The sequence below is a fragment of the Mustelus asterias genome, chromosome 26, assembly GCF_964213995.1.
Source record: "Mustelus asterias chromosome 26, sMusAst1.hap1.1, whole genome shotgun sequence".
Taxonomy (NCBI): Eukaryota; Metazoa; Chordata; class Chondrichthyes; order Carcharhiniformes; family Triakidae; genus Mustelus; species Mustelus asterias.
The window spans coordinates 5,745,816-5,768,727 of NC_135826.1; the positions used below are offsets into that span (position 1 = coordinate 5,745,816).

General features: G+C 47.8%; 2 protein-coding genes across 3 annotated transcripts in view; both read right to left on the minus strand.

Annotated features, from left to right (window-relative positions):
- The window catches only part of LOC144479440 (tight junction protein ZO-3-like), a 335,349-nt gene that overhangs the window by 95,159 nt on the left and 217,278 nt on the right, over nt 1–22,912 (minus strand). The gene's annotated exons all lie outside the window — the stretch shown is intronic.
- Nucleotides 11,321–22,912, minus strand: part of LOC144479445 (calponin-2-like) — a 45,304-nt gene continuing 33,712 nt past the window's right edge. For both annotated transcript variants that reach the window (XM_078198121.1, XM_078198123.1), the window contains exons 5-7: nt 22,519–22,635; nt 16,832–16,978; nt 11,321–13,619 (exon numbers count right to left, since the gene is read on the minus strand). In XM_078198121.1, coding sequence (XP_078054247.1) covers nt 13,368–13,619; nt 16,832–16,978; nt 22,519–22,635 — 516 coding nt within the window. In that variant the 3' untranslated portion in view covers nt 11,321–13,367. The remainder of the gene's footprint in view (nt 13,620–16,831; nt 16,979–22,518; nt 22,636–22,912) is intronic.

Here is a 22,912-nt window from a genome sequence, read left to right on the forward strand (position 1 = left end):
TGGTTGATGGCAAATCCCAGGGTGTTAAAAGTGGGGGAATCAGCAAAGATAATGCCATTGAATGTCAAAGGGAGTTGGTTAAATTCTTTCTCTTTGGAGATGGTCATTACCTGCCACTTGTGTGGTGTGAATATTACTTGCCATTTATAAGCCTGAGCCGGGATATTGAGCCACTTTCTTGAACCACTGCTGTCCCTATGGTGTAGGTACACCCACAGTGCTGTTAGGGAGGGAGTTCCAGGTCTTGCTGCAATTGGACACTGACTGCTTCAGTATCTGAGGAGTTGCGAATGGTGCTGAACATTGTGCAATCATCAGTGAACATCCTCACTTGAGATCTTATGATGGAAGGAAGGTCATTGATGAAGCAGCTGAAGATGGCTGGGCCCAGGACACTATCCCGAGGATGTCCTGCAATTGAGATGATTGATCTCCAACAACCAGAAGAATTTTCTTTTGTGTTTGGTTTGACAGGAGTAATGGAGAGTTTTCCCCCCAATTCCTTTGACTCCAGTTTTGCTAAGGCTTCTTAATGCCTCACTGGTCAAATGCTGCCTTGATGTCAAAGACAGTCACTCTCACCTCACCTGTGGATTTCAGCTCATTTGTCCATGTTAGAGTGAAGGCTCTCATGAGGTCAGGAGCTGAGTGACCCTGGCAGAACCCAAACTGAGCATCAATGAGCAGGTTATTGCTGAGTAAGCACCGATTAATAGCACTGCTCACAACACTTTTCACCACTTTGTTGTTGATCGAGAGGATGGTGTTGGGGCAGGAATTGGCCGGGTTGGATTTATCCTGGTTTTTGTGGATGGGACATACCTGGGCAATTTTCTACATTGCAGGGTAGATGCCAGTGCTGTAGCTGTATTGGAACAGCTTGACCAAGGGCGCGGCTAGTTTTGGAGCACAGGTCTTCGACACTATTGTCAGAACATTGTCGGGGCCTGTAGGCTTTGCAGAATCCAGTTGCCTTCCCTGATATCCCACGGAGTGAACTTAATTGGCTGACCATGCTGGGGACATCCGGAGGAGGCCAAGATGGATCATCCTCAGCACTTCTGGCTGAAGATGGTTACTTATTAAGTGCAACATATTGAGTGTTGGCACATAGGAAATAAATTAACTAAAGCAATTCAATGGAGGTTTGTCCAATCCCTTAGTGATACATTCAAGTTGCAGCCGTCGCAAATATTTAGCTGGGCTCGACTGCCAAATATATCAACCTCGTGCTTCGAGAACTGAAGATCACAAGCCAAAACACACAGTCCAAGTTAATGAAGTCTCTGGAATGTGACTGTGTTCCAGTTATGGACAAAGAATAGTGTATGGAGCTCCATAGCTCTGTTGTTAATAATGGATATGTAAGCAGTTCTGGAATTTTGCTTCATGTTGTTTGGGATCAGTGAGGAAGAGGACAGAAATTGCCTTCTTGCCATATTCTAAAATTGTTCACAAATAATCAATGATGTTTTTCACTCAGAGGGTGGTGAGTGTCTGGAACAAATTGCCAGAGGCAGTAGTAGCGGCGAGTACAATTTTGTCTATTAAAAAGCATCTAGGCAGTTACATGGGTAAGATGGATGTAGAAGGATATGGGCCAAATGCGGGCTATTGGGATTAGCTTAGTGGTAAAAACTGGACGGCATGGACACGTTGGGCCGAAGGGCCTGTTTCTATGTTATAAACCTCTATGACTCTATGTTGATGACCAGTAACTGTTGTTATGGTGACAAACATGGTGGCCATTTTGAACCAACAGAACAAAGAACAATACAGCGCAGGAGCAAGCCCTTCAGCCCACCAAGCCTGCGCTCATACTGTTCCTAGCCCTCTGTTCACCTCCTTTTGATGCGTCTATCAACATACACCTTGAACGTTGCTAACATGCCTGCTTCCACCAGCTCCACTGGCAGTGCCTTCCAGGCACCCATCACCCTCTGTGTGAAAGTAGAAAAACAAAATTGGTTGGTTAATGAAAATTTAAGAAAGACTTGTATTTATCTCATGCTGTTCATGACCAATACCTATCTCAAAGTGGCTTTACAGCTGTGACGTTTGCATGTATATCTAGTATGTTGGGGTTTGAGGTGTGGACTGCCTCTTTAAGAGGATGGGTCAGGTGACCTCTAGTCTATTAGCTCCGCCCAGTGTGGGGACCGTGTTTTGCAGTCTTGGCAGAGTGTGAATGAGTGCACATCTTAATAAACAGCTCCCCGTATTGTTGTACTCAAACCTACCTCATGATTTTTTATGCTCCTTAGTCCACAGGGGCAAACATAATAAGAGCCAATAAACTGTTGTAATATAATAGATGTGGCAGCCAATTTGTACACAGAGCGCTCACACAAACAGCAATGCGATAATGGACAGATAATCTGTTTGTCTGATGTTGATTGAGGGATGAATATTGACCACGACACTGGGGAGGACTCCCTTGATCTTCCTCAAAGTAGTGCCATAGGATTATTTCACATCCTGCTGAGCTGAGCAACCTTTAACATCTTATCTGCAAAATGAGACAGTGCAGGGTTCCCTGGAGTGTCAGCCTGGAGTCTTGTGTTCATGGCCTGGAGTTCTGTGTTTTGATTATTTTGGTAATGGGGAGTGTGAAGACTCAGGTGTTGACCAGACTATCAGGAGACATCTCTTTATATGTGCCACGGAATCTATAATGTTCACCAGATGGGCATATTTTTTTCCTTGCAATGCAGAAGAGGCCATTGGGCCCATCGAGTCTGCACCAACTCTCTGACAGAGTATCTTACCCAGACCCTCTCCCCCTCCCTATCCCCATAACCCCACACATTTACCAAGGCCAATCAACCTAACCTGCACGTTTTTGGACTGTGGGAGGAAATCGGAGCACCTGAAGGAAACCCACGCAGACACAGGGAGAACGTGCAAACGCCACACAGTCACCCGAGGCCGGAATGGAACCGGGGTCCCTGGCACTGTGAGGCGCCACCGGGCCACCATATCGGACCTTAATTTAGCACCTTATCCAAGGAATAGTCCCTTCAACAAAGCGGTGCTCTCTCTCCGTGCTGAGTGTCAACCTAGGCTACATGCTGGAGTCCTGGAGTACAGCTTAGTTTGGCAATCTCATGACTTGGAGGTAAGAGGGCCACATTCGCTGCCTTCAGAAACTTCTGAAGATCAGATGGCAGGACAAACTACCTGAGCTGGCATACCAAGCATCCACAGCATATGGAGACAGGCATTACTGAGTTGGGGCTTGTCATGGAGCTAGAATTCCTGATACTCGTTTACCAAAGTGAATCTTCAATGGAGAGCTTGCATTGGGGATGTGAATCATATCAGCCATGACTGAATGGCGGAGCATACTCGATGGGCCGAATGGCCTAATTCTGCTCCTATATCTTATGGTCTTATTGGGGTGAGCTCTCAGGACAGTCAATGGAAGTGCTACTAGGACATTCAAAATGCTTCACTTCAGAGTTTTGGTATTAACTTTGAGGCCTGGGAGAATCTCACTCAGGATCTCTGTGCCTGGAGAAACCAAATAAAAAACAATGCAGTTCCTTCGAAAGCAAACACATACCAGAGGCGGAGAGGAATGGGAGAGGAATACCCGAGCTCACAACTGTTCCCAAACTCATCTGCGGCATCGTGTCCTGTTTGCAGGAGAACCTTCCGGGCTCAGAGCGGCTTCAGCAGTCGCCCACCGAGTCCATACCAAACATCCCAGATTGTGTACACAGTCATCTTTTCCTCAGAGGACAAACAAGAGGAAAGAGGGCCACCAATAGGAACAGGCTTGTAGAAAGCGTTTACAGGAAGGAGGCTGGACAGGTCAAATCCATGATAGACAGTTTGTACCATGGGTGGCACGGTGGTACAGTGGTTAGCATTGCTGCCTCACAGCGCCAGGGACTCGAATTCGATTCCCGTCTTGGGTCACTGTGCGGAGTTTGCACGTTCTCCCCGTGTCTGTGTGGGTTTCCTCCGGGTGCTCCGGTTTCCTCCCACAGTCTGAAAGATGAGCTGGTTGGGTGCATTGGCCGTGGTAAATTCTCCCTCAGTGCATCCGAACATGCGCCAGAGTGTGGTGACTAAGGGATTTTCACAGTAGCCTAATTGCAGTGTTAATGTAAGCCTACTTGTAACAGTAATAGATAATAAAATAAACTTAAACTGAACTTAAGGCTATGGAAATAGTGGAATTAATGTTACAGAACTCACGCACTGAGCTGTTGAAAAGATAATCAGCAGCTTGGGAATAAAACTATATGAAGCGATGTGAAGGCAATAAAACTGAGATTAAGAGGTTAGAATTGAGATAGATATTAAAATAATTGAGCAGTTTGAGGGGATCAGGTGGTGTTTTCCCATTCCTACATTTATGTTACATGGAATTAGGTAGCTAATAGCAGCCAGACTAATTATCTGTAATGTGGAACTAAAGAGATAACAAGATGGACATTCTTCCATAACTGGAAGCTAAGGGCCGAGACACCAGGTGAGGAGCCAAAGCCCAGAGGGTAGGACACCACATGAGGGCCTGAGGCCTACACTGCATGATACCAGGCAATGGGCCCAGTTGTGCAGTTCAGTAAAAACAAAAAGTAAAGTTTATTTATTAGTCACAAGTAAGGCTTACATTAACACTGCAATGAAGTTAGTGTGAAAGTCCTCTTGAAAATGGCACTCTAAGTCTTAATTTCAGCAGAGAAGAGAGGTCTGGGAAGTTATCCAATCCGAGTACGAATGTAATTTGTCACTTGTCAGTCCAGGCCTGTCACTGGCTACGCCCTGCTCTACAGACTGCCTTACCCTGCTCCCCGATTACCGGAGTGCAAAATGGAGCTGCAGATTGCAGCATCATCAGCGATGAATCCCATTGTCCTCTGTCTCCAACAGTCACAATTATCTTTCTTCGTGCCAGCTTACAGAAACAAGCCACTGCACTGGTGTCCTTTCCACTGGCTTCAGTGTTGCTAGAGCTCCTTGTATAATGATTGCAGGGCTGACTTTCACCTCTTCTGGGCTATGCGTCCCTTGTGCTCATGCCTGGATCAAGGTTCCCAAGGAGGCGGGAGCCTGGTGGAAACTAAATTGACTGTCAGTGAGTAGATCATGAATGAGGAGGTGTGGCATGATGTTGTTGCTTACTCCTTCCATCACGTTGAGATGTTTGATGGGGTGTAATTAGCCACTTTACAGATGTCCTGTTTTTAATGGTACAGATATATCTGGATATTTTGTTCAGTAAGAAGTTTAACAACACCAGGTTAAAGTCCAACAGGTTTATTTGGTAGCAAAAGCCACACAAGCTTTCGGAGCTCCAAGCCCCTTCTTCAGGTGAGTGGGAATTCTGTTCACAAACAGCTGTTTGTGAACAGAATTCCCACTCACCTGAAGAAGGGGCTTGGAGCTCCGAAAGCTTGTGTGGCTTTTGCTACCAAATAAACCTGTTGGACTTTAACCTGGTGTTGTTAAACTTCTTACTGTGTTTACCCCAGTCCAACGCCGGCATCTCCACATCATATTTTGTTCAGCACAGATTGAGGCACTTTGGCCACACATTGTGCTCTTTGGAAGAACTATTCACCACGTTAAAATTTCCCTGTCCTTCCTTCATATAATTTAAATATCTTCCTTCCCAAACACCTATCCATTTCTCTTGTAACAATGATTATGGAATTTGCCTCCATCTCTGTTTCAGATAGACTCCTATGTCTGAACAAAGTGGTTAGCACTGCTGCCTCAGAGCGACAGGGACCCAGGTTCAATTCCAGCCTCAGGTGACTGCGTGGAGTTTGCACGTTCTCCCCATGTCTGCATGGGTTTCCTCCGGGTGCTCCGGTTTCCTCCCACACTCCAAAGATGCGCAGGTTAGGTGGATTGGCCATGCTAAATTTTCCCGTCGTGTCCAAAGATCTTTAAGTTAGATGGTAAATGTGTGGAGTTACAGGGATAGGGTGTAGCAGAGGGGCTTGTTAAGATGCTCTGTCAGAGAGTCAGTGCAGACTCAATGGGCCGAATGGCCTCTTCTGCACTGTAGAGATTCAATGAAATGTTCCCTGGACAGGCACTGAAACAACGGGCAGTTGGGCAGCCATGGAATTGTGCGACAGGATTCAGCCCCACTGAGGAGCGGGGGTGGGAGAAGGAGGGAGGAAATTGGCCAAAATGAAAGAAGGCAGCAGGTTGAATCACTGCAGATGAAGCTAATCTCAGTGAGGTGCTGAGGCTCCGGCCTACTTGGCACAAATCGAATGCAGCACAGGTGAGATGAACTATCACCCCCTGTTAGACCAAGTCAACACCTTTAATGAAGCCAAGTGACTACAGTTTACCAGCCAGGCATCTTGACCTGGTTGTCACCCACTTTTGGACATGTGGTAGAAAGCCTTTATGATCACAATCCACTTACTGTCGTTCTTGCCCTGGCTTCAGATGTATCACCGTCTGCTTATCCTGAGGCACCAGGTCAATTTCATTCATTATCCAGCCAAGTTATCATTTCCTTGTGTTCTTACCGGATGAAGGCTACTGCGCTACAGTCACAGAGTTTGCTTTTTCCATCTGCTTTCTATTAGCGTGCAAGGCACAGATTCTCGCAAGGGAAGCAGTTCCACAACTGCTCTCTGCAATCTCATCCAACTGATCCTACTTCAGATCTGATCCCAGAAAGAGAGAGTCATCAGACTTTCTAATCGCTCTCAACCACACTGAGTCTCCGCACCGTTAACCCTGATGCTGCCGACGCCTTTAGTCACGGTTTTGGGGGATGGTTGGAGAAGGTGGAACATTTCAGATGACTGAGAACCTATTATAACGGAATTCACAACTAACATCCCAGGAAAATCTTGACAATTATTATTGATCTGCACTTAATTTGCTCACTTCACCCAGGGCAGCAGTATAGGCATTGCTGGAGAGATAAGGAAATTGACACATACCTACCAAAAGCCCACTTGGCACAGTGGCACAGTGGTTAGCACTGCTGCCTCACAGCGCCAAGGATCTGAGTTCAATTCTGGTCTCGGGTGACTGTTTCAGTGGCGTTTGCACATTCTTCCTGTGTCTGCGTGGGTTTCCTCCGGGTCATAGAGGATTACAGCATGGAAACAGGCCCTTCGGCCCAACTTGTCCATGTCGCCCTTTTTTTTAAAACCCCTAAGCTAATCTCAATTACCTGCATTTAGCCCATATCCCTCAATACCCGTCTTATCCATGTAACTATCTAAATGCTTTTTAAAAGACAAAATTGTACCCGCCTCTACTACTACCTCTGGCAGCTTGTTCCGCTCACCACCCTCTGTGTCAAAACATTGCCCCTCTGGACACTTTTATATTTCTCCCCTCTCACCTTAAACCTATGCCCTCTAGTTTTAGACCCTCCTACTTTTAGGAAAAGATATTGACTATCTAGCTGATCTGTGCCCCTCATTATTTTATAGACCTATAGGTGTGTAGGCTAGGGGGATTAGCAGGGTAAATATGTGCGGTTACGGGGATAGGGACTGGGTGGGATTGTTGTCAGTGCAGGCTTGATGGGCCGAATAGCCTCCTCCTGCTCTGTAGGGATTCTGTGACTCCACAGAGTGGATAACATGAAAGGGACAGAAATGGTACAACTGTAGAACCCTAACTACAGAAAAACAGGAAAGCGAGAGAGAGAGACAGCTAAACCTCAGAGCTGCAGCCAGTTTCCACCTTCATTGAACCAGAGGACTATTTCCCAGATGTGAACCATCTTAACCTGATTGTGGTAATGATACGCTGGATTTAACTCACAAGTTACTTAATTTTGGATGTTGTTTAGGAAAAGGGGTGTCTCAGTTCAGGTAAAATGTAGGTAGTTTTGGGGACCGAGGGAGTTTCATGTAAAATTGTGTTTATAACCATCAGTACCATAGAGTCACAGAGCAATACAGCACAGAAACAGGCCCTTCGGCCCAACAGGTCCATCCCCAGTGCCCGACCATCCACTCTATAAGTCTTACCCTGGTAAGACTTTCCAAAATGCAACACCTCACACTTACCTGTTTTGAAATCCATTTGCCAATCCTCGGCCTATTTCCCTAACTGATCAAAATCCCCCTTTAATTTTGTAACCTTCTTCATTAAGCGTCAGAGAGTATTATAGTCCTCTTGTCTTGTGTGTTTTTGTTTTTATTTAAGTTGGTAAATATTCTTTATTCACGCAATAACTGGACTGTTTCCTCACTGGGCTGTACATTATTCCTCACATAATACCAAAAAAATCCCCACTACGAACCAATGTTCCAAGTTACCCTTCTGGAGTTTGGGATGCCCTCACATTTAACATCAGCAAGGTGCATAACAAGGGCCCACTGTAATGGGGTGGAGGTTGGTCCAGGACAGTTGCAGCATACACATTCTGACAAAAGTGCAAGGGAAGAGGGCAATGTAATGGATTCCTGCCCCTCTCACTTCACGCTCGGGCTTGTTTGACTTATGGAAGGCCGTTTATGATTGGTTTTTAATTTAGAAAAACACCATTGGCTCTTCTGTCCCTTCAAGAGTCCCTTCCACTGCAGAGTGCTTGACCCATCACAGCTGGCAACCATCTCTTGGTGCCAGAGGGAGCCCTGCAAACAGAATGAGCCCCAACCCAGAAGGAAAGTATGATTCGTGGCTGGGTCAGGACAGATGTTCCACCCAGTACTGCACATCCAAGCTAGCCGCCCGATTGGCCCAGATAAAGGGGATGGTAATGTGATTGAACTAGTAATCCAGAAGACCAGGCTAATGTTCCAGAGAAACAAGTTCAAATCCCACCACAGCAACTGGGGGAATTTAAATTTGATGAATAAATCAGGAGTAAAAAGATCATTTTTTACTAATAATGATCCACAAAATGGCTGAATTTTATTTTTAAAAAACCATCAGGTTCACTAATCCTTTATGGAAAGAAAGCTCCCATCCTTACCCGTTCTAGCCTCCATGTGACTCCAGCCCCAAGGCAATGTGATTGACTCTTACCTGCCCTCTGAAATGGCCCAACAAACTGCTACAGGGGAGAAAAAGACATTGCTGGTGTCGTAGTGATGCACGCTCACAGATTTTGTTCGAAACATAAAAGGTATTTATTAATAAGGAAAACCATGCAGAGGCCAGCAGCCTCACGGCTGCCCTGGAGCAGCCCACTCAGCTTTCTCTTGTCCCCAAGTGCTTCTGCCCAAGAGAGGACTCCACCCCCCCCCTTCCCCCACCCCATCCGAGGTAATTACCCACATTCAGTCCCAATTAATCCCTCCAGTCAAGTGAGCCTCTTCTGCTGTGTCGCCCTTAAAGGGACAATCACCACAAAACACCGCATGTACCTCTGCCACATGGACTGCAGCGGCTTAAGAAGGTTGTTCACCTGCACCCTAAATGCTGGTCTTGCCAATCCAGCTTCTATCCAAAAAAACAAAAATTCTCTGCATCAATGGCATTGGTGTCAACTCAACAATGTGGAAGAATGCCGAGGTATGTTGTATTTACACCTCAGCTGGTGCAACCCGAAAAGAAACAGTTTGCTCTATCAACACCCATGAACTGGACTAAATATCTAACCCTGGCACACTTTGGCTGCCGTGTATACCAGCGACAGAATGCAGTGCAGCACCTCACTAGACAACGGTGTTGTCATGGACAAAGCCATTGAGAAGGAAAGGAGTAACAAGAACAACAGCATCGCCTCCAAACCAGTCTTCAAAACACATCTTCCTGATGAAAATGGACCACTATTCCTTCATTATCACTGGCTCAAAATTCTGGCTATTCCTTCAAACCACAACCTAAAAAACGGTCCATCAGCAACTTTCTAAGGATAACTGTAGAGAGGAGCATGGTTTTCTCTCATCCCAAGAACAATTTTTAAAATAATAATAAATTGTGGAAAGGGACCAGGTTTAATCCTGTACCTGTACTGATGTGGAGATGCCGACGTTGGACTGGGGTGAACACAGTAAGAAGTCTCACAACACCAGGTTAAAGTCCAACAGGTTTATTTGGTAGCAAAAGCCTGTACTGTGCGCCAGTGACTTCCATGCCAATGTTAAAAAGAGGACAAAACACAGCCAGGTTTCTAGCCTTGTGATTCCAGTGCAAAGTGCGTGTGACAATAGGATTGGATGTGGGCGATGCCCTCTGCAATCAAATAGCTCTTGGGGGCTCTCCATCTTGGTTAGATGTGAAGAATAGCCACTTGGATAGAATCATAGGATCCTATTGTGCAGGAGGCCATTTGGCCCATTGTGTCTGCACCGACCACAACCCCACCCAGGCCCTATCCCCTTAACACCTTGCATTTACTCTAGCCAGTCCCTTTGACACTAAGGTCAATTTAGCATGGCCAATCCACCTGACCTGCACATCTTTGGCCTGTGGGAGGAAACCAGAGCACCCGGAGGAAACCCACACAGACATGGGGAGAAACTCCAATGGGGAGAAACTCCACACAGTGACCGGAAATCAAACCTGGGTCCCTGGCACTGTGAGACAGCAGTGCTAACCACTGTGTCACCGTGCCGCCCCTGGGTTAGAGAAAGGCAAGGAACAGGAGTCAGTGTCCCTCCAGAAGAAGGGACAAAATTAGGAGCAATGATAATGGGGGAGGCAAGCAGCTGCTTCTGGCAAGTTAGACAATAGTGTAAGCATGTAACAGATGTATGATCGGTTACAACATAGACAAAAGATTTAAACCATGTTCCCTACAATGTTTTATCCTCCAGTTAAGATCATAGAGTTTAATTGTCATCAAGTAGTCCAAAAGACATGCTGGTTGGGTGCATTGGCCATGCTAAATTCTCCCTCAGTGTACTCGAACAGGCACCAGAGCTGGGCGACTCGGGGATTTTCACAGTAACTTCATTCCAGTGTTAACGTAAGCCCACTTGTGATAATAAATTTAAACTCAAACACAGCATAGAAATAATTTTGATTTCCTTTCCACTGATGAAATTGGACTTTGGGCATTCTTGTAAACATCAAGCCCTAAGACAGGGACTGATCAACAAGATAATTTTCCATCTGCAATATACCAGACACCTCTGATCATCCACATCCATCATCACAGATGCAAGAGGATATTACAGTTTTCACACGAGCCTGATATTTACAATTATCATTGCCCTCTGATCGGAAGAATTTGAAACTTGCTGAACGGTTGCTCAGATGGGCCTATTTGGAGCAGTTGGGTCTTAAAGGAACAGGCTAGGTTTATCACCTCAACCGTAGCTGGAGACTCCAGGGTGCCCAGCGCAATGTCACAGAAATCCCACTCGTACATTAGAAGCTGCAAAGTGAAACCAATGTCGTCAAATAAAACTGAACAAGGAAAATTACAAAAACATTTATTAACTAAAAAGTTACAAATAATCTGCATACATAGTACAGGGCACAGTTCACTGGTGACAAGTGATCCACAGGAGAGATAGAGATAGAGAGAGACTGCGAAATCTGGAGCGATGATGCTCTCTCTTGTACAGGAGCAGTTCAATCTTCTTTTCAACCAGGTACATGGGGAAATGGAGTAAAGTAAATCAAACAGATTTTCCTTCAATTTGCAATATAAGAATCAGAAAGGGTGGCTGTTAGGAAGTGTTATTGTTCTAAGAGTCTAATGAAAATGGTGCTGACATGGATCCCTGCCCTAGATGTGGATATTATTTTCAGGAAATGTCGGTGGGGATGTGGCAGTTATTCCCTCCATCTATGGCTCTCTCAGAGTCCAAGAGAAAACAGCGTTCCAGGAGCTGGGCTTTCTGACATTGCCAATACCACAAGGCGTGCAGTACAAATCCCCCCCTACCTTCCACAGACACTCCGGATAGTCTCAATACCCGGATCTTCCGCCATTGAGTATGTGATAACTTCAAATTGTGAATTGTCAAATGCCCAGTTCAGGTCAGATTCCTGTGCTTCCAGATTGTATATCTGGAGCTATAGCTATTAATTATGATACTAATGGGTATATGGGCATGGGAAGGGGTTACAGCAAGTCGAGCAGGATGGTATGAAGAGCGTCGCACATTCAGCAATCCACACATGAAAGAAGTACTGCCACTCAATAGATCACAGAATCTCTTCAGAGCAGAAGGAGGCCATTCGGCCCATCGAGTCTACGTTGACTCTGACACAGTATCTTACCCAGCCCCGCTCCTCCGCCCTATCCCTGTAACCCCACACATTTCCCATGGCTAATCCATCTAACCTACAAATCTTGGGACACTAAGGGGCAATTTAGCATGGCCAATCCACCTCACCTACACATCTTTGGAGCGTGGGAGGAAACTGGAGCACCCGGAGGAAACCCACGCAGACTTGGGGAGAACGTGCAAACTCCACACAGACAAGTCATCCGAGGCTGGAATGCAACCCAGGTCCCTGGCGCAGTGAGGCGGCAGTGCTAACCACTGTGCCACCGTGCTGCAGGCTCAGCAATAACCATACTCCAAGCTTTGTAAATAGATACTGGTCAAAATCATTGGACCGGACATTTTGGGGGGGTCAAAATCATTGGACCGGACATTTTGGGGGGGGGGGGGGGGGGAATGTTCTCATTGTTAAAGAATCCGTCTTGTTCCTGTGCTAAAAACCTAAAGCTGTGTAGACTCACGGGCCCAAGCATCGTGCAAGACTTCGTCCAGAGGGCTGACTCTCTACACAATCTCCACACTCCTAATCCTTTGGAATGTTAGTCAGATTTGAAAAGAATCCAGTTTGTTTTTAAAAGCAATAACAACAACATTAAAAAAGTGTAAACGCAGCAGCCTTGGGACATTATTGGAGTTGGCAGGGTGGAAAAATTGGAAACAGGTGGCTGCCTTTTCCCACCCAGCCTGTTCCGCATGAGCAATTGGTCTTTGGAAACATTGACATTCCGGAACATTCTCACTTTCTTCTGGGAAGAGAGGATTATATACATTTTTTTAAAAAAAGACATGCTGTGCTAAACTGTTAACGAAAACAGTAAGGGGAATGAGTCACAAAGACTGAAGTGAGTCGAAGGGTCTTCGAAATACTGTTTCGGCAACATCACTGCTGCTTTTTTATTACTGAAGCCAAAAATTATTTCCCCCTCCCCCAACTTTTTTTCAGTGTCAAATAAACCTTGCTTTATTTATTTTTTTAAATTCAAATAATTTTCTTTCGCTCAAATCAATGCAGGATTAAAATGCAAGTTAAAAATAAAAGGTTCAAAAGCAAGGAAATCAATTTGTGGTCACGTTCATTAAAGTTTTTTAAAAAATGATCAGAAATGGAGAGGCATTTGGGAACAGTTCAAAGGTGACACAGGGGATATTAGCCACATGGAGAAGCTGGACAGCGAGTCGCTCTTTCCCTCGTTACCACGGAGATGGTGATGGATTCCCTCGCATTGTTCAGGAGGAGTTAGCGGGGTTTTCTGGGTAGCCGTCCACACTGTAATCCGAATTGCTTCCATTCAATCCAGGCCCCGCGTTTGAACAATACTTGGGGTCGTAGATCTGGCGGCCGAGACCAAAGTTGGTGCCACTCTGGTTGGCGCCCTGATTGCTGCCCATCTGCAGGGAGGCGGTGCTGTTGTCACACTGCTCGGTGCCCAGCTTCTTGTCGTAAATGGGCCTTCGGGTGCCTGGCGCGGTCATACCAGCCTGAACGAGAGTGGGAAAGAAAGGTTATTGTTCGTATTACAAATGGGCAAAAACTGCGCATCAGTAGCGACAGAACTGTCCAAGGACAACCAACCAGGATTAACGTTGCCTTAGAACAGTAGAGGGAGAAAAAAAATCAAATAAAATCACCCCACTTGGGAATAAGAAAAGAGTTCTAGGAAAATGTTTTTCGCCTGAAGGGGTAGCACGGTGGCACAGTGATTAGCACTGCAGCCTCACAGCGTCAGACACCCGGGTTCAATTCCAGCCTCAGGTGACTGTGTGGAGTTTGCACATTCTCCCCGTGTCTGCGTGGGTTTCCTCCGGGTGCTCTGGTTTCCTCCCACACGCCAAGGATGTACAGGCTAGGTTGACTGGACCATTAGCATCAGGGGGATTAGCAGAGTAAATACGTGGGGTTATGGGGATAGGGTTTGGGTGGGATTGTGGTTGGCGCAGGCTCGATGGGCTGACTGGCCTCCTTCTGCACTGTAGGGATTCTATGAAATGGTTATGAATCTTTGGAATTCTCTGCCACAGAGGGTTGTGGTACTCTGTGACGAACTACATGGATGTTATCTGCGAGGGTGTCGAAACTTCATAATTCTAAGAAAAGTAATCAAATCCTGAAATATAATACCAGGGAAGCAGGCAAAACAGATTGTCTGCTTTCCTGATGCAAACAAAGAACAAAGAACAATACAGCACAGGAACAGGCCCTTCGGCCCTCCAAGCCCGCGCCGCTCCCCGGTCCAGGATTGAATCCTGAATCCAGGATCCCCGCCCAATTTTCCAGCCTATCTACATACTAATATCCTATCCCCGAGCTGTCCCTCACAGCTATGATGCTTTGTTCATCACAACCTATTAACTCACCCCTACCCCCCCATTCCAGACCATGTGATCTCCAGGGAGAGGCGAAAACCCAGAGTGAAAACCCCAGGGCCAATATGGGGAAAAAAAAATCTGGGAAATTCCTCTCCGACCCCCTGAGGCGATCGAAACGAGTCCAGGAGATCACACTGGCCCTGATCGGAAAATGCTTCCCAACGCTATTCATTTCCACTTCCACGAACACCATATGAATTCCCTGCCCCCGAGACAGGTTCCCAACTATCCGCAGTCTCGCTCTGTACTGGCACCAGCAAGATGATCATAGAATGAAGCCTTGAAACGAGAAACAAAGAACAATTAGCCCACGCCGCTCCCTGGTCCAAACTAGACCACTCTTTTGTATCCCTCCATTCCCACTCCGTTCATATAGCTGTCTAGATAAGTCTTAAACGTTCCCAGTGTGTCCGCCTCCACCACCTTGCCCGGCAACCCATTCCAGGCCCCCACGACCCTCTGTGTAAAATATGTCCTTCTGATATCTGTGTTACACCTCCCCCCCTTCACCTTGAACCTATGACCCCTCGTGAACGTCACCACCGACCCGGGGAAAAGCTTCCCACCGTTCACCCTATCTATGCCTTTCATAATTTTATACACCTCTATTAAGTCTCCCCTCATCCTCCGTCTTTCCAAGGAGAACAACCCCAGTTTCCCCAATCTCTCCTCATAACCAAGCCCCTCCATACCAGGCAACATCCTGGTAAACCTCCTCTGTACTCTCTCCAAAGCCTCCACGTCCTTCTGGTAGTGTGGCGACCAGAACTGGACGCAGTATTCCAAATGCGGCCGAACCAACGTTCTATACATCTGCAACATCAGACCCCAACTTTTATACTCTATGCCCCGTCCTATAAAGGCAAGCATGCCATATGCCTTCTTCACCACCTTCTCCACCTGTGACGTCACCTTCAAAGATCTGTGGACTTGCACACCCAGGTCCCTCTGCGTCTCTACACCCTTTATGGTTCTTCCATTTATCGTGTAGCTCCTCCCTACATTATTCCCACCAAAATGCATCACTTCACATTTATCAGGATTGAACTCCATCTGCCATTTCTTTGCCCAAATTTCCAGCCTATCTATATCCTTCTGTAGCCTCTGACAATGTTCCTCACTATCTGCAAGTCCTGCCAGTTGCAGATGCCTTGGAGATCAACCAATAACTAGGCAGCCATTCATGGGAGGGGATGTATTGAGGGATATGGTGAGAAGGGGGGGCAGGAGGTAGGAATCAGTGAAAATATGGAGAGGGGGAAGTCCATGCTTAATGGAAGTTTTTCAGGATCATTCTAATACAAGATATTGGGTCTGTCATTTAGGACTGACACATTTCTTCACTTGGGGTTGTGAAGTTTTGATAGTCTCTACCACAGTGGGCTGTGGATGCCCAGACAATTTATTCAAGACAAACATCAATAGATTTTTGGGCATCAAGGGACTCAGGCTATGGACAGAGGGCACAAGGTGGAATTTGATAATGAAAATCAGTCATAATCTTATTGAACAGCAGAGCAGGCTTGAGAGGCCGCATGGCTTACTCCTGTTCCTATTTCTTATCTTTTTAAGATGTGGAGATGCCGGCGTTGGACTGGGGAGGGCACAGCAATAAGTCTCACAACACCAGGTTAAAGTGCAACAGTTTTATTTGGAATCACGAGCTTTCGGAGTGCTGACTCACCTGATAAAGCAGCAGCGCTCCAAAAGCTCATGATTCCAAATAAACCCATTGGACTTTAACCTGGTGTTGTGAGACTTCTTACTGTTATCTTTTTAAGAGAGAATTTACCTGAACTTCACACGTTAAGACGGGGAAGCAGTTACAACAGCTGAAGATCAAACCATTCAACACCAACTGCAAGACTGAAATATTTTGTTTACACCATTTCCAATACAGACAGGACGACAATATTTAGCTTGGTTTTAAAATCAGTGCACGCAGTAGGAGTAAAGGACTTGCAATTTTAGGTCATGTCGCAACCTCAGGATATCCCAAATATGATGAAATTTAGTCACTCTTGTACCAATAGGAGGAGCAGCAGTTATTTTGTGCACAGCAAACTCCCATAAAAAACAACAGTGATGCTGACTAGTTTTAAATATTAATGCGGCTTTTTTAAAATGTCCGGATTGGGCCCCATTTTAAGGCCTTGTCTGAATGCGGGCACCTGACAGTTCAGCACTCCAGCAGTACTGCACCAGATTTGGTGCTCAAGACTCTGAAGTGCATGGGACTCAGGAGATGAGAGTTCAATCAAGCAGCAACGCAACACACGCACACCTTTTGTTCCCCAGTTTTCAACTGTCAAGGTGGCACAAACCTGACTTGCTCCTTTGTTGGTCCCCATTTGTAAACTAATGGTAGACTGGTCCATTGAGGCAGGGATTTGTGACCTTGGATCATAAAGATGTCGTCTGGTGCCATAGGCGCTCATTCCAGTCTGGCTAGCACATTTATTGGTCCCCATCTGAAGCACAGAGAGAGATATAACACCATGAACACAATGCATAGATAGTCAGCCAACCAGAAAGAGACTCTTTCCAAACACTTGCAACGCACTTTTTTTCATTGACTTGTTTTCTCTTTTCCTAAAGACATTGACTTTGGCCGGATTACACTGACACCCAGGTTCGATCCAGCTCCTCGGTCAGTGGCCATTATCCACACAGAACCCTCGGTGGGAGGGGTTGGTAAGTTATTTGACTACACGAACATCACAGCCAAATCCACAATCCTACCCTGTGGTGAACCATCGTTGGTTACCACTGTGGGTTATTCCTATGTTACTGTTGGGTTAGGGGGTTGCCACTGTGGGGGTTGTATAATGTTGTTGGGTTAGGGTGTTTACCTGTGGTAGATGTTGTTATGGCACATCCCGGTCGGGCCCCGCCTCCTGGGGAGAGGTATAAGACCCTCTGCTCCGGCGGGACCCCTCCAGTCTGAACTGGTGTACTCGTGTTAGTTAGTTCCATTGTTTGCTAATAAAAGCCTTCAATAGCTAAAGCCTTGTTCCACGTGCTTGATTGTCGCGCATCAATTTTATTAGCAAACATAAAACTCTCAACAGTAAAAAGGGAGTATGGAACAAATATTAAAACCAGAGCATCTGGCACTGGACCCACGTGCGGTCGGTGCCGCTAACACCTTCGACCACTGGTGGAAGTGTTTCGAAGACTACCTGGCAGCCTCTGTAGCTGTTACTACAGACGACGACAAACTCCAGGTCCTCCACGCGAGGGTAAGCGACACGATTTATCTTGCGATTCGTGCGGCCACCACTTACCCGAGGGCCATCGAGCTCTTGAAGAAACGATACACGAGACCACCCAACGAGATACACGCTCGTTACCTCCTCGCTACACGACGTCGGCAGTCGGGCGATACCATGGAGGACTACGCCAATGAGCTCTTGCAGCTTGCCAGGGGTTGCGATTGTAAAGATGTGTCAGCAGAGCAATATATGTACGACCTCGCCCGAGATGCATTCGTAGCAGGGGTAGGGTCCTCGTACATCCGGCTTAAGTTATTAGAGAAAGGGAACCTCAACTTGACCCAAGCGATGGAGATGGCTGAGATGCTGGAGGCAGCGTCGAAAAGCTTGGCTCTGTACCCCGAAGACCACGTGGAGACAACGTGGCAGGAGCAAGCACAAATCCCTCCTCGCCCCACGGGCTCGCGCTCCCATATCGATCCGACGACGGCGGCAGCTCCAGGCGGCCAGCGATGCTATTTTTGCGGCGGAGCCAAGCATTCACGGCAACAGTGTCCTGCAAAAACGGCGATCTGCAGCCAGTGTGGTAAAAAGGGGCACTATGCTAAAGTTTGCAGGTCAAAGCCCAAAAACGGCAGTGCAGCCTGTGACCCTCCAGAGCGGAGACAATCTCCTTCGACGTCGCAGTACCCACGAGGTCCGACCACGTGCGAATCCAGGACGGCGCCATCGTGGCTGACGGAGGAGGAGGAAGACCACCAGGAGTCGCTACGTTTGGCGCCCTCACCCACGTGCGATTCATGGGGGCGGCCATCATGGTCAACGACGACTAGGAGCGACCAGCAGGGGTCCTCAGCATCAACCTCGGCTGCATGCAGTGACGCCCAGGGGCCAACGGTGGCGTCGATCTCTCTGGACCAGACAAAGCATCACAGGCTTGATAATTCCATGATGAACATCAAGGTAAATGGTCGTACTGTGTATTGTCTGTTTGACAGTGGGAGCACCGAGAGTTTTATTCACCCTGACACTGCAAAAAGGTGTGGACTCCGGGTTCTACCTGCCAAACAAACAATTTCCATGGCATCACGGTCCCGGTCTGTACCGATCCAAGGACGTTGTATGGTAACCCTAGAGGTACAGGGCACAATTTACGAGCGATACAGGCTCCTTGTGTTACCGCACCTTTGTGCGCCAATTCTCCTCGGACTAAATTTTATGGTCCACATGAAGAGTGTGATCCTACAGTACGGTGGGCCACTCCCTTCACTGGCAGTAGGGAATCAGCCGCAGCCTCCAAATTGCCCAAAGCGCCCCGCATGCAATCTCTCCACACTAAAAATCACCACACCTTCTTTATTTAAGAATCTGGTACCAGGCTGCAAGCCCATCGCTATTAAGAGTAGGCGTTACAGCGCTGAAGACCGGATCTTTATCAGATCTGAGGTTCAGCGGCTCCTCAAGGAAGGGATCATACAGGCCAGTGCTAGTCCGTGGTTAAAAGCGGGAACAAACCTCGGATGGTCATCGACTACAGTCAGACCATTAACCGTTATACGCAGCTGGATGCGTATCCTCTCCCGCGCATTTCTGATATGGTCAATCAGATTGCGCAGTACCGGGTGTTCTCTACCATAGACCTTAAGTCCGCCTACCATCAACTCCCCATCCGCCCAGAGGACCGACAATACACGGCTTTTGAGGCGGATGGTCGTCTATACCATTTTCTCAGGGTTCCATTTGGTGTCACCAATGGGGTCTCGGTCTTCCAGCGTGCTATGGACCGAATGGTGGACCAGAATGGGTTGCGGGCTACCTTTCCGTACCTGGATAACGTCACCATCTGCGGCCATGACCAGCAGGACCATGACACGAATCTCCAACACTTTCTGCGCACTGCATCTCGCCTGAATCTGACCTATAACAGGGAGAAGTGCGTATTCCGTACGCGCAGGTTAGCTATCCTTGGATACGTGGTGGAAAATGGGGTCATTGGCCCTGATCCAGACCGTATGCGCCCCCTTACTGAACTTCCCTTGCCCGCTAGCACAAAAGCACTGAGGAGATGCCTCGGCTTCTTTTCGTATTATGCACAGTGGGTCCCCAACTACGCGGACAAAGCTCGTCCGCTCATCAAGTCCACGACCTTCCCACTCACGCCGGAGGCCCAATTGGCCTTCAAGGCTTTGAAAAGCGACATTGCGAAAGCCACGATGCACGCGGTGGATGAATCCATCCCTTTCCAGGTGGAAAGTGATGCATCTGATTTCGCCCTAGCCGCCACACTAAACCAGGCAGGCAGGCCCGTCGCGTTCTTTTCCCGCACCCTTCAAGGCCCCGAAATTCGGCACTCAGCGGTGGAGAAGGAGGCTCAGGCCACTGTGGAGGCCGTCAGACACTGGCGCCATTACCTGGCGGGGAAGCAGTTCACCCTGATCACGGATCAACGATCCGTGGCGTTTATGTTCAGTAACACGCAGGGGGCAAGATCAAGAACGATAAGATCTTGTGGTGGAGAATTGAGCTCTCCACCTATAATTACGATATTATGTATCGTCCAGGGAAGCTCAATGAGCCCTCGGATGCCCTCTCGCGCGGAACATGCGCCATCATGCAGGAGGACCGCTTGAAGGCCCTCCACAATGACCTGTGCCATCCTGGAGTCACCCGACTCTACCACTTCGTAAAAGCCCGCAACCTGCCCTACTCGGTGGAGGATGTCAGGTCAGTGACGAGAGGCTGTCGGATTTGCGCGGAATGCAAACCGCACTTTTATCGACCGGACCGGGCACAATTGGTCAAGGCCACTCGCCCCTTCGAGAGGCTGAGTGTGGATTTTAAGGGCCCCCTTCCCTCAATGGACCGGAATGTCTATTTTCTCAATATAATAGATGAGTACTCCCGGTTCCCGTTTGTTGTCCCCTGTGCGGACACGTCAACTGCCACAGTGATTAAGGCATTCAGTGATCTTTTTACCCTGTTCGGGTACCCCTGCTACATACATAGCGACAGGGGCTCGTCGTTCATGAGTAACGACTTGAGGCAATTCCTGCTCTCATACGGGATTGCCTCTAGTAGAACCACGAGCTACAACCCTAGGGGTAACGGACAGGTGGAGAGGGAGAATGCTACAGTCTGGAAGGCTGTCCTACTGGCGCTGAAATCCAGGGACCTTCCAGTCTCCCGTTGGCAGGAGGTCCTTCCAAATGCGCTTCATTCCATCCGCTCCCTCCTGTGTACGGCAACCAATGCTACTCCCCACGAGAGGATGTTCTCATTCCCTCGGAAGTCGTCCTCGGGGATCTCCTTACCAGCCTGGTTGACGTACCCAGGACCCGTCCTTCTGCGGCGACATGTGAGGGCCCGCAGGTCCGACCCCTTGGTCGAACCGGTCCAACTCCTCCACGCCAACCCTCAGTATGCCTATGTGGCATATCCTGACGGGCGAGAGGACACAGTCTCCATTCGAGACCTGGCGCCCGCAGGGGACGTAGCAACTCCTGTCGCTCCCATACCCCCTGTCACGAATCCCCTATCACTTATTTCTTCCCCAGACGTGGCGCGGTCAGCACCGGGACCAGTGCATAACAGTTATACTCCCATGTACAGCTTGCCTGAGACTCGGAGATCGGCGCCACCACAGAAGGTTCCAGGATCCCCTGCACCATCGCCTCACCAGGGTCAACCGGCCCGGGAGTCCTCGAGGGGACAGCCGGACGCTGTTTTGGAGAGAACGCCACCGCAAGCACCTGCTCCGGTGTCGCAACCGGTGTTGAGGAGATCACAGCGACGGTGCGGTCCTCCAGACCGTCTGGACTTGTGAATTTTGTACATATGTGACCTGTTTTCGCACCCCGCCGGCCTTTGTTTTTAAAGGAGGGGTGAATGTGGTGAACCATCGTTGGTTACCACTGTGGATTATTCCTATGTTACTGTTGGGTTAGGGGGTTGCCACTGTGGGGGTTGTATAATGTTGTTGGGTTAGGGTGTTTACCTGTGGTAGATGTTGTTATGGCACATCCCGGTCGGGCCCCGCCTCCTGGGGAGAGGTATAAGACCCTCTGCTCCGGCGGGACCCCTCCAGTCTGAACTGGTGTACTCGTGTTAGTTAGTTCCATTGTTTGCTAATAAAAGCCTTCAATAGCTGAAGCCTTGTTCCACGTGCTTGATTGTCGCGCATCATACCCTCACCCAGCATCCACAATCCTACCCTCACCCAGCATCCGCATACATGAATTTTTCAACGTGGATTGTTGTCCAGTGATCAGGAGTAGGAGTCCAAACTGGAATTTTCCTCTCCCTTGCCCTAGAATACCAGCTAATATCATCCTGATAGAAGTCTACAAGATTATGAGGGGCATGTACAAAGTGGATAGTCAGAAGTTTTTTCCAGGGTTGAAGAGTCAATTACGAGGGGACATGGGTTTAAGGTGCGAGGGGCAAGGTTTAAAGGAGATGTACGAGGCAATTTTAGTTACACAGAGGGTGGTGGGTGCCTGGAACTTGTTGCCGGGGGAGGTAGTGGAAGCGGATACGATAGCGACTTTTAAGAGGCGTCTTGACAAATACATGAATAGGATGGGAATAGAGGGATATGGTCCCAGGAAGGATAGTGGTTTTAGTTCAGACGGGCAGCATGGGTCGGTGCAGGTTTGGAGGGCTGAAGGGTCTGTTCCTGCAATTTTCTTTGTTCATTATTGCTACCATGGCAGGGACCTGCCAATAGGACAAGAGGCCTTCCTGCTCAACGTTTAACTCCCATCAGAAGACGGAGCATATCAGTTGAATATTATTACCTGAAGTCCAATGACGCACTGTCCTGCATTCAATGTCTCCTGATTGAAAGAACGCTGCTGTTTGTCGGCATATTTGACACCAATATCGACTCCGGCATTTACTCCCTTTGTTTTTGCCTAGGAGGAGAGGGCACCGAATATTAGTTAAAGATTCGGAGTACAGATACCAGCCATTTGGCCATTTCTACAGTTGTGTGTTCCACGACCCTCCCATTAAACCATGGCTGCTTCCCCGCCCCCATAAAGCTCCATTTCTGTTTGCACCCCCCCACCCCCACCTCAGTTATCTATGCTAACTGAAAGAGGAAGTCTCTATAATCAAAAATGGCCTTCATATCATAATCTCTCTGAACTCTGACCCTTCAATTTACCTGGGATGAATGTTTACGTAAAT